Source organism: Nicotiana tabacum, chromosome 12 (genome assembly GCF_000715075.1).
Source record: "Nicotiana tabacum cultivar K326 chromosome 12, ASM71507v2, whole genome shotgun sequence".
NCBI classification, from domain to species: domain Eukaryota; kingdom Viridiplantae; phylum Streptophyta; class Magnoliopsida; order Solanales; family Solanaceae; genus Nicotiana; species Nicotiana tabacum.
The window spans coordinates 31,250,227-31,262,505 of NC_134091.1; the positions used below are offsets into that span (position 1 = coordinate 31,250,227).

At 43.3% G+C, this 12,279-nt stretch overlaps 1 protein-coding gene across 5 annotated transcripts in view; it reads right to left on the reverse strand.

The window, feature by feature from the left end:
- Nucleotides 1-12,279, reverse strand: part of LOC107830768 (BEACH domain-containing protein B-like) — a 59,924-nt gene that overhangs the window by 37,650 nt on the left and 9,995 nt on the right. For 4 of the 5 annotated variants that reach the window (XM_075226295.1, XM_075226298.1, XM_075226294.1 and 1 more), the window contains 4 exons: nt 5,568-5,790; nt 4,359-4,427; nt 3,678-4,133; nt 3,147-3,474 (listed from right to left, as the gene is read on the reverse strand). In XM_075226295.1, coding sequence (XP_075082396.1) covers nt 3,147-3,474; nt 3,678-4,133; nt 4,359-4,427; nt 5,568-5,790 — 1,076 coding nt within the window. The remainder of the gene's footprint in view (nt 1-3,146; nt 3,475-3,677; nt 4,134-4,358; nt 4,428-5,567; nt 5,791-12,279) is intronic. The other variant, XM_075226296.1, reaches the window with a different exon arrangement.

The following is a 12,279-nucleotide window of genomic DNA, read 5'->3' on the forward strand; positions in this document are numbered from 1 at the left end:
CTTCTTGAGAGGATTCTCAGCTCCGATCGGGATGCTCAGTGCCCAAAGAGTCTCTCATTTGCTTTTTGCGGACGACACCATGGTTTTCTGTGATGCCGATATGGATCAAAATCATGACTCAAAATCAACCTCGGCAAGTGTGAGATTTTCCCGGTGGGCAAGGTCGCTAACATTGATGCTTTGTCTCATGTTCTCAGATGTAAGTTGGGCTCTCTTCCCACTACTTACCTGGGTCTACCATTGGGCGCTTTGCATAAGGATACTACGGTTTGGAATCCAGTCATTGAAAGGGTTGAAAAATGATTAGCAGGCTGGCAGAAACGGTACTTGTCAAAAGGCGGTAAGGAAGTGCTTATCAAAAGCACTTTGTCGAGTATCCCTACCTATTACTTGTCCCTGTTGCAAGCTCCTGTGAGCATCACAGAAAAACTGGAGCGGCTTCAAAGGAATTTTCTTTGGGATGCGGCGGATGGAACTAGAAAGTTTCATCTAGTGAATTGGCAGACAGCCACTTCCTCAAAGAAGTGGGGTGGACTTGGAGTAAAAGATCTTAGGATATTCAACAGACCTTTGTTAGGGAAGTGGCTGTGGAGATTCGGGGTAGAAGAGCATGCTCTATGGAGGGAGGTCATAGTAGAAAAGTACGATTCCACGGGAGGGGATTGGAGGATCAAGGCAATCACAACACCGTTCGGGTGTGGCATGTGGAGGAGCATCATGAAGAACTGGGAAGCTTTCTATGGCAACATCACTTACAGGGTGGGAGATGGAAGGAGAATCAGCTTTTGGAATCACAGGTGGTGTGGAGAGGATACTTTGAGGGTCTCTTTCCCCACGTCTTCAGAGTCTCAAACTAGAAGGAATGGATGGTCCAATAGATTCGCAAGGAGCATGAAGGGGGGTAGCATGGGACCTCTCTTTTAGAAGGAACATGCAAGATTGGGAGATTGCGGAGCTCCAAAATTTGTTGGCACTGCTATACGGGCAAGACAGGCCTCATCCATCTTGCAATTCTTGGAGATGGGGTTGCGTGGCGATGGTTTGTTCACCGTAAAGTCCTTTTACCAGAGTATGTTGGTGAGAGAGGAGGCTACTTTTCCATACTCCTCGATCTGGATTCCTAAGGCGCCCACGAAGGTGTGCTTTTTTGCATGGCTAGCGGCGAGGAGAGTGATCTTGACAGCTGAAAATCTGCGAAAGAGAGGAATTACACTTGTTAGTTGGTGCTACGTGTAAAAGCTCAGGGGAAGAAGTTGATCATCTTCTGTTGCCCTGTGTCCTCGGGCTTGTGGAGGGCAATCCTGAATCTGTTTGGTGTTCACTAGGTGATGCCAAACACTGTAAAGGAAATGCTATATAGCTGTAGGGCTGTGCATGGATCGGATCGGATTTAGCACATTTCGGATCGGATTTTCGAATTTCGGATTCTAGAAATGCAATCCGAATCCGATCCGAATTAATATCGGATCGGATCGGATTTTAAAGTTTGGATCGGATCAGATTTTCGGATTTCGGATCGGATTATTATGCCTCAAAGTTGCAAACTCATATGTATATTTTCTTTGTAAAAGAGGCAGTACAGTAAGAAAAATTCATGTTTATACAATTATGAGAGTACTATGGTGTCAATAGAGCTAAATCCATCAATTGTAAAGGTGATAACTTCGAGGAAAATGTAATGGAAGTACTAATTATCCGAATTAAAGTTTAGAATTTATACATGCCCTAATAATTTCGGATTTCGGATCGGATCGTATTAAAATTATACCAATCCGAATCCGATCCGAAATCCAAAATTTTAATAAACACAATCCGAAATCCGATCCAATCCGAAATCCGAAATTGAACGGATCGATTCGGATATCCGATCCAAATGAACAGCCCTATATAGCTGGGCCGGTTTCCGTAGAAGAAGCAAGCAAAAGGCGTGGAAGTTCGCCCCGTTAGCTCTCATGTAGACAGTTTGGGGAGAGAGAAATAAGAGAGTTTTTGAGGGGATTGAGTCTCCTTTTTCACATCTTAAGAATAGTCTTTTATCTTTGATCGCTTTTTGGTGCACCCATATAGCCCCTACTTGTGTAGAAGATTGGGCGTCTTTTGTAGAGAATCAAGTTCCGATGTAATTCTCTACTTTTTGGTATACTTCTTGTATACGGGAGTTTTTTCTCCCTTTTGATTAATACAATTTACCTTATCAAAAAAAAAAAAAACAAGTCTAAGAAAAGTACCAAATACAATTCTGTATCTTCTAAAGAAGCGGATGCAACATCATGCAGAACGCTAATATGCTTATACCCAAAAATCCTACATATGCACAACTAAGAGCAAGCTATAGTTGAGAGCCATGCCGATAAAAAAAGGAAATCTTGACATGATCTTGATGATACGTATTCATATAATGTCTATCAGCAGAAAAAATATATGTAGTCATATAATGCCAATTAATGAATAACTATACACATGCACAAAATTGCACCACATAACCAGTTAGACTTTAGACTAGAAATGGGGCCTTCTCTTTTATTTGATAAGCAAAAGGCAATAAACAGAACATGGATGTTTTTTTTAATTGGTAAAACAGGACATGGGTATTGGTTAATGATAAGTTTACAGTAAGATCATTTCTGTCATAGTTATCTTCATAGGTGTTAAATAGTTAGAGTAAATAATCCTAGTCAAAGTAGAATAAGTATTATATATATAGCGCTCATTGTATCATTGTTAATACATCAATAATTCCAGTGTATTATTTCTCACATGGAATCAGAGCGGCAGTGACAAAAAATCCGGGAAAGAAAACCCAGCTAAAAACAGTCGCCGTGCTTCAATTCCGGCGACCTTTTTAGGGCTGATTTGCGTTCCCTCCTTTTTCCTTGGTGTTGTGCAAAATCCAACACCACCACAAGGTTCCCAAGAGAGAGGCGACCAAACCCCGGAAAGATTCTCCGAAAAATACCCATTCACGTGCCCCCACGCATCACAATAGGAAATGGCCTAGCCAGGAAAAGGATGGAGAAGAGCTAAGCAAATATAATAGATAGACAAAAGACACTTACCACTGTGACAAAAAGAAGTCCAGAACACAAAGCAACTGTGTTAATAAATGTATCTGAAAGAGTGAAAGAGTGAAAGATCGAATGACTAACCAAGTTATGAGAGCTTCCAGTTAAAGTTGCTGCAAACTCCACAAATGAAACCACTTCTATTTGAAGAGCTTCAAGTTCATGAAGGCTTAGACTAGTGCTTCTGCCATTTGAATCACAACACTGTTCATTGCAATCATCAGAAGAACCTTTTTTTGATAAGGAATCATCAGAGGAACCTAGCGATGCTAGGCCAAAATAAAAAAAATTCTCCGAGAAGATGAAGTCCCAAGCTCCTTCTGCCCGGAATACATGTAGCAGCGATGGCAACAACACCAGAATTTTCCTGAATGCAAACAGAGCATGATGCTGAAGTGTATAGATAAACGTCCTGTAGAAATGAGAACAGATCAGAAACAAGAGATGGATAGAAAATAATGAGAGCAGGGGAACAACAGCTAAAATGATAGGCACCTCAATAATTCCACAGATCAAATACAGCACCCAAATACATCTCCACAAATGCAAAAACAAGATCAACGGAAGAAATGGAAAATAAAAAGATCAGAAAGATTTAAATACTTGCTGATTTACCTTAAGTGACCAGGCAGCTCCTTCTGATTTGAGCATGCTTTTATGCATGGAAAGACTGTAAGGAGAACCCTAATAATCCACTTTACAGAAAGTTCTCCATATGCTGAAGAGATTGGTAAGCTATTTCTGCCAGTGGATGCTTGGCTTTTATCTGCCTCTGCCTCTTCAGGTGAAAGAAGGAAAGAGAAAAGGACAGCACTAAGCTTGGCAACATAGTCGTGCCAATTCTTTAAATAAGGTGTACTAGGTTTGCTAGAAAGTTTTGTTTCTAGAACTTGGCTCCCAGTTGTATCTTTATCACTAGAAACAGTTATTTCCATGTCATCCTGGGCTAACAAGTTGTCAGTTTTCTCCTCGTATTCTTGAAGCATGAATGCAAGTGAACAAAAGCTATTTGCAAACTTCTGCACTCGTCCATTTTCTGATAAAAATTGCAAATTATTCAAATTCCCAAAGCTGAGACCAGGTTAAGGAGATCAACAATCATTTGGAAGAAAAATTATTCCCCAAGATAGAGCAGTATGATAGGCGTCAACATTCTTGTGCTCAACTATCAGTAGTTTAACCAAAAGGGGACTAAAATGTATAATTGTTCAAAATGAACCGATCATATCTAAATAAGCAATCAAGTTTACAAGGATGAAACTAGTGAGAACATGTAAATAGTGGTAGAAAGGATACACCGCCTCTCTAAGAACCTCCAATGAAAGAACATGGAGCTGGAACATACACGTTAAAACATTGGCATTCCTGCAAGGAGAGATGTAAATGTAAAAATACCTTAAAGAAATTAAGTAATATTTCCTTTTTAATGGATTAAGTATCAGAACATGGTTATAAACTTTTTTCAGTTGCTTGACGAAAGTTTCCAAACCATTTCAATTTATGTTCATCAAAATATTAGCACAAATATGATCCTAGCAGTGGCAGGGAAGTACAAAAACCTATTTACAGAAACTAACTTTAAACAAGAGAAAGAAAAGGAAATACAAAATATCATGATGCAGCTAGGCATTACTAAATTTGCTGATTTTAGGATCAGATATAAGTCGGAACTCAAATTCTACAGATATGAAACTAAAGAGGTTGAGACTATAAAATTCAAATTAAATTTTAAGGCACTTGACACTTGTAAATGATTTACAAAATCTAAAGTCCACCCCGTTTGACACATATGTCAAACCTAAACCTCCACTTATCCTTCCACACAAGAAATGAGCAAATAGCAAGGGAAACTATCCACTGTATATCAACTTGTCACAACTTCTCTTCGTGACATTAGAAGAACATATAATCACCTAGGTTAACTAGTACAAAAATTAAAACTAGTTTCGAAATCTTAGTTCCCCATACGTCAACCATGGTTTATTAGATCTTAGCTTGCCAAATCTCAATAAAAATATAATAGATTAGATCAATATTTACTTCGATTGAAACAGAATGTAGTTTGAGCTAAATTTGATTTGCCTTTATGCTATTTTAAGAAAAAGATTAGATAAACGTTTGTTCTGTTTAGATATAACTTTTAGCAGTACAGGATTGTCACTCAGTTTCTTTTTTTGTGATAACTGTGGGAAGAAATCACCTAGTGTTATTGCATCCGCTGGGATTTGAACCTGAGGCCTCATGGTTCTCAACCCACTTCATTGGCCACTAGGTTGCACCCTTGGGTGCGACATGATACTCAGTCTTATCCAAACAAGATTTTAAAGATCTGGTCCAGAATAAAAAAACATTAATCTGCTGTCACACATAATAGCAGGATCAAACCTGTTATACCAACAGAATTCAAGATACCCAACCACTGTCCAGGGACTTCTCTGATACATTTGTATGGCTTGAGAGAATAAAGATTAAATTATATCAAAGGCGTGCAGTTAAGTCCGTTACCTTTCTGTATTTGAAGTTGAGAAATCTTTCGATCTCAAAGCACTGTTAGATGCAACTCCCAGTCCATCCAACAGAACTTCCAGTCCTCCAATACTTCGAAAATGATTCTGACCACGAGGGTTATCAATTAGTGCTAATTGAAGAGCTCTAAGAGTTAGATAATGAAGTGAAATATCTGTATCCTGTTCCTTCATATTCAACCTCTTCATGACACGCAACAGCTCTGGAAAAAAAAAGCAGTGTGAAATAACCATAGTAAATGAAAGAACATGCAGAAGGTGCAACCAGACAGGAACACGTCATCTTAATATTTTTGTGCCACGGGGAGGGGCGTGAAATACACATTTCAAAGTTATTTGGTTCTGCTGAGGGGAATTTTACTTAGAAAAGTTTATACACTTTTAGCCGACGTACTGATACTACATATGGTTAGTTTGATTACCATGACGTAATCTTAGATAAGGATCAATCTTAGCTCCTAATTGTTATCCACTGTCTTTTTGACTCACAGAAGATGGCAGGTTGCATCCCCATTGGATGCTCTTGTCCAATAAATTATACACTTATTAAATTATATCATACATCACCTTACCAAGTATAAGTATATTGGTTCTCAACTAGCTTACAATACAAGAAAAAAGGAGATGTCACCAGTCAGATGGCCCCTTAGGGAACAAGGATGAATACCCTTCACTTAACGTCTCTGTGTAAAGAATAAGTACAAAGTGAGCTTTTCTAATCCTTAACAACCCAGGCCAAAATTGGCTAGAGTGTTAGGGGAGTATGTCGCGGAACCGTTTTTCTGAAGGTTCGGCGAGGGCAGCAAAGTAAGCCTGACTGCTACCTAGCTTCAGCCCTTAGACAATAATTAGCACAATCGTGCTAAAGCGATGGCAATCACACGAAACAAGCAAGAAAGCTTTGAAATAAAGAGACTCGAATTTGGGAGGCAAGTGCCAATTTTCTGTTGTGTTTATTCAATATCTGATGCCTTACAAAGAATGAAAACAAAGCCTATTTATAGAACTAAAATGGCTATACAAAGGGTTGGTTGGCTGTCTAAAACAGCTTGGTGCATTCCAGCCTGGAAAGGTGCCTGGATTCCTGGATGAAAAGCTGCCTGGATTCCTGCCTGGATTCCTTAATGGGAAGTTGCCTGGATTCCTGCATGAAAACCTGGAAAGGCAGACTTTGTGGGATATGATGTCAGCCATGACCTTCTGATGGCAGTCCGAGAGTTGAGCTCGGACAAGGCTCGCTATCGCTGGTTTTGCTGAAAATTAATAGGTGCGATGGCGGGGCGGTGCACGCTCCCCCACCTGAAATGGCGACGACCCCGGCGCCACACAACTGAAGATAATCGTGGACTTGTTCCTTGAACTGCCACAAGTCTTCAAACTTCTCCCATGATGCCTCCTCTAACGAAGTTCCTTTCCAATGAACAAGGAACTGCGCGCTTGAATTGCCCCATCCTTTTCCACGGACCAACTGATGGTCTATGATGGCCTCCAACTGCTTGTCTGTTGCTGGCGGAGTAGCAAAGATCTGGCTTCGACTGGTCTGCGCCCGATCCTTGTCTTCCATGTCTTCGAAATATGGTTTAAGTTGGCTAGCATGGAAGACTGGATAGATTTTCAGATGACGCGGCATGTCCAGTCGATATGATATTATCCCCACTTTGGCAACAATTTCGAACGGACCCTCATATCGGCGAATCAAACTATGATGTACGCCTCGCAGTGATTTGAACTGCCGTGGATTTAGTTTCACCATGACCCTGTCTCCAATCCGGTAATTGACTGGACGACGTTTCCGATCTGCAAATTTCTTCATTTTACGTGCAGCCTTGTCAAGATATGACCTGGCTAGATCGGCTTGTTCCTCCCAAAACTTGGCCATGTGAAAAGCCCCCGGATTCTTCAATCCGACGTTGGCGGGCAATGACTGAGGAGTGTTGGGCTGTTGCCCAGTTGCAAGCTCGAAGGGACTCTTCCCAGTCGCCTCGCTGCGTTGCAAGTTGTAAGAGAATTGAGCTATGTCCAGTAGCTTAGCCCAGTCTCTCTGATTGGCGCTGACATAATGCCTCAGATAGCATTCAAGCAAGGCATTAATCCTTTCCGTTTGCCCATCTGTCTGTGGATGGAAACTTGTTGAGAAGTGCAATTGAGTTCCCAACAAGCTGAACAATTCTCTCCAGAATGCGCCTGTGAAACGAGGGTCTCGATCGCTTACAATGTGCTTAGGCACACCCCAATATTTCACGATGTCCCTCAAAAATATACGTGCTGCCTCCTTAGCTTTGCAACCGGCAGTGGTGGCCGAGAATGTTGCATACTTGGTGAACCTGTCGACAACCACCATAATGGTGCCGAATCCCTCCGAATTTGGCAAACACGTGATGAAGTCCATGGTTATGCTGTCCCATGGCTTCGCCGCAACTGGCAGCGGCTCAAGTAATCCCCCTGGAAGCTTGGATTCCACCTTGTCTTGCTGGCAAACTAGACAAGTGCGTACATATACCTCGATGTCGTCCCGCATCCGAGGCCAATAATAAGAAGACTCGATCAGGGCCATTGTGCGTTTTTGCCCTGGATGACCTGCCCAGGCAGAGTCATGGCCTTCCTTCAGAAGAGTACGCCGGAGATTTGCCCATTTGGGCACGTAAATCCTCTTGCCAGAGGTATACAAGAGACCATCTTCCTCCCAAAAGCGCTGAGTTTTGCCCTGACTGGCTAAAGAAAAAAGTTGTTTAGCTATGGGATCAAGTTGCATACCTTCTTTGATGGTCTGGATGATGCCACTGCTTGCTGAGCTAACCATGTTTGCCAATATTGTCTTGCGACTTAAAGCATCGGCTACTACGTTAGCTTTTCCTGGCTTGTATTCCAGGGTGTAGTCGAATTCTGCCAAGAAATCTTGCCAACGAGCTTGCTTGGCAGATAGCTTCTTCTGCGTCTGGAAGTAGCTTGTTGCAACGTTGTCAGTCTTGACAACAAAATGTGCTCCCAGCAAATAATGACGCCAAGTCCTTAAGCAGTGAACTACAGCAGTCATTTCCTTCTCTTGGACAGTGTAACGCCTTTCAGCGTCATTCAGCTTTCGACTCTCAAAGGCTATAGGATGGCCATCTTGCATCAGCACGCCTCCTATAGCAAAGTCAGACGCATCAGTCTGGACTTCAAATACCTTAGAGAAATCAGGCAGGGCCAATACGGGTTCCTTGGTGATTGCTGCCTTGAGTTTCTCGAATGCCTTCTGGCATATGTCGCTCCATTCCCACTCTCTGTCCTTCTTCAGCAAGTCAGTGAGGGGAGATGCAATAGCCGAGTAACCAAAGATGAATCTCCGATAATAGTTGGCTAAGCCAAGAAAGGACCGAAGTTCCGGCACCTTTGTTGGAGCTTCCCAGTCGTGGATAGCTTCCACCTTGTCCCTATCCATCCGAATTTCCCCGTGGCTGATTGTATGCCCAAGGAATTGTACTACGGGCTGTGCAAAGCTGCATTTCTCCCGCTTGACGCACAGATCATTTTCCCTTAGTACCTGGAATACCTTGCGGAGATGTTCTGCATGGTCCTCCATGTCGTTGCTGTAAACCACGATATCATCTAGATAGATGACAACGAACTGATCCAAGAAGGGATGGAATAGTTTGTTCATCAAAGTGCAGAAGGTTGCTGGAGCGTTTGTTAAACCGAATGGCATTACCAACCATTCAAAAGCCCCATATCGTGTAACACAGGTTGTCTTGGGCTCGTCTCCATCAGCAATCCGCACTTGGTAATAACCTTTCCTCAGATCCATCTTGGTGAACACCTTTGCCTGCCCCAAACGATCAAATAAATCAGCAATAAGAGGGATAGGGTACTTATTCTTTACCGTGACCTTGTTAAGGGCCCTGTAATCAATACATAACCGCATGGTACCCTCCTTCTTCTTCTGAAATAAGACAGGAGCTCCGTAAGGTGCTTTGGATGGTCGTATGTGGCCAGCCTCTAGCAACTCCTGGAGTTGCTTCCTCAATTCCTCCAGTTCTGGGGGCGCCATGCGATAAGGCGACATGGCAGGTGGCTTTGCCCCTGGAACCAGCTCGATCTGATGATCAACTTCCCTCCGTGGTGGCAAATGTTTGGGAAGTTCCTCCGGCATCACGTCCTTATTATCTTCAAGGACTTGCTCAATACGGGGAGGCAATGCTACTGCCCCAAGGGAATGCTCAACGATTCCCGTCAAGGTTGCAAGAAATGTTGGTTCTCCTTTCTTGAAGCCTTTCACAAGTTGCATCGCTGACAGATGCACTCCGGTTTGTGGTACCCGAACAAGGGGCACAATACATGAACCTCCAGGATCGCTTATGTGAAGCTGGTTGATACGTGGTGCAATAAGTGCGTTGACCTCGTACCAAAAGTCCAATCCTAGAATGATGTCAAAGACATCCATGGGAGCAACAGTGAAGTCTGTCAATCCCTGCCAGTCTCCTAAAGCAATCTGTACGTTAGGAGCAAAGCCATGAACGGTAGTGGGAAGGGCATTGACAGTCTTCATTATCGTGTCGCTGGATATGAAAGCAAGTCCAAGCTCCCTAGCTCGTTCTTTCGTCACAAAGTTATGAGTCGCACCTGTATCCACCATGATGCGTACGTCTTTGCCATTCAATTTGGCATCGACGAATAAAGATTCACGTGGCCTCATATGAGGCGGTTGGGCAGCAATAGCGGCAATGGTCATATGGTTTATCAAGGCCATATGATTGAACAAGCCTACGGCCTTGTTCTTCTCTTGTCCTGCACCATCAGCTGGTGCTCTTCGCTCCTCCGGTTGCCTACCAATAGGCGCAGCAGTTTGTCCTTGCTGCTGGTGTGCTGCGACGATTGCTCCTAACTTGTTTAGAGTAGGACAATCTCGAGCAGAATGAGAATGGTTACCGCAAAGATAACAAACATCTCGCTGAGCAGCCTTTGGTGCTCCTTTCCTCTTATCATCGTAGTCCTTGCGATAATTAAAAGAGTGATTGCGGTTACCTCGATTATCATTGCTCCGATTGGGAATGAATCTGCCTTTGCCTCGATTGGTGTCCGCCTTTGGAGCAGCAGCAGCTTGGCTCCGATTGTTGTTTCCCTTAGACGCTCCGGTCCGGAAATCTGCTAATGACTCGGCTACTACAATAGCCTCATCGACGTCGTCGATCTGTCGCCTTTGTAATTCTTGTTTGGCCCAATTCTGCAAGCCATCCAAGAAATGGAACAATAGATCCTCACTTGTTAAGTTGGGGATCTGAAGGGTGAGCTTTGTAAACTCCTTTACGTACTCACGGATGGAGGATGTTTGCCTAAGCTCTCTCAACTGTCGGCGAGCTTCGTGCACAACATTTTGAGGATAAAACTGCCGTTTTAGCTCCTCTTTGAACTGCTTCCAGGTATCAATGAAGCACGTCCCTTTCTCCATATCTGCCTTCTTTCGGCGCCACCAAAGTATGGCGGTTTCAGATAAATACATGGCTGCCGTTCGGATTTTGGCAGCATCGCTGGTAATGCTTACATGCTCGAAATAAGCATCCAGCTGCCACAAGAAGTTTTCCACGTCTTGAGCGCTTCTTTCACCTCGAAATTCTTTGGGTTTGGGAGCCTCGATACGTGTTTCTCGGACAGTGATGGGACCTCGCCCAGTGGTTCCTTCTGTCTCCTCTAGGCGTTGTCTTAAAGCTTCAACTTCTGCCTGTAAGGAAGACAAAGCCTCAGTGAGCTTGAGTTCAAGGTTGTTTAGCCCGTCATCTTGCTCCTGAACGTTCCCTCTGACTTCTTGAAGTCCATCAAGGGCAACTGACTCAAGTGAACAAATATTGATTTCTGCAGCGGAAATACGACGATGTGTGGCCTCTAGACCCTTCTCTATCATACAAACTCTCTCGTCTAGAGATATAGCTTGAGAAGTTTCGGGTGCAGTATAGGGCAGCAACTCACTTTCAGGTGGAGATGCATCCCTGGCCCTACTTTTGTCGCGCTTTCGACCCATGCCTCTTTGTGGTTCTGGGTTCTCTTCAATGTGGGTTTCTTCAACGTTACGGTGTGAGTTCTTAGCCATGCAAGAACCTAGGCTCTGATACCACTTGTCGCGGAACCGTTTTTCTGAAGGTTCGGCGAGGGCAGCAAAGTAAGCCTGACTGCTACCTAGCTTCAGCCCTTAGACAATAATTAGCACAATCGTGCTAAAGCGATGGCAATCACACGAAACAAGCAAGAAAGCTTTGAAATAAAGAGACTCGAATTTGGGAGGCAAGTGCCAATTTTCTGTTGTGTTTATTCAATATCTGATGCCTTACAAAGAATGAAAACAAAGCCTATTTATAGAACTAAAATGGCTATACAAAGGGTTGGTTGGCTGTCTAAAACAGCTTGGTGCATTCCAGCCTGGAAAGGTGCCTGGATTCCTGGATGAAAAGCTGCCTGGATTCCTGCCTGGATTCCTTAATGGGAAGTTGCCTGGATTCCTGCATGAAAACCTGGAAAGGCAGACTTTGTGGGATATGATGTCAGCCATGACCTTCTGATAGCAGTCCGAGAGTTGAGCTCGGACAAGGCTCGCTATCGCTGGTTTTGCTGAAAATTAATAGGTGCGATGGCGGGGCGGTGCAGAGTAGCCATGCTAATATGTGGATAACAGCTGAACTCTGATCCACAAAACAGAGCAGTTCTACATAGATTTCAATAGTCGG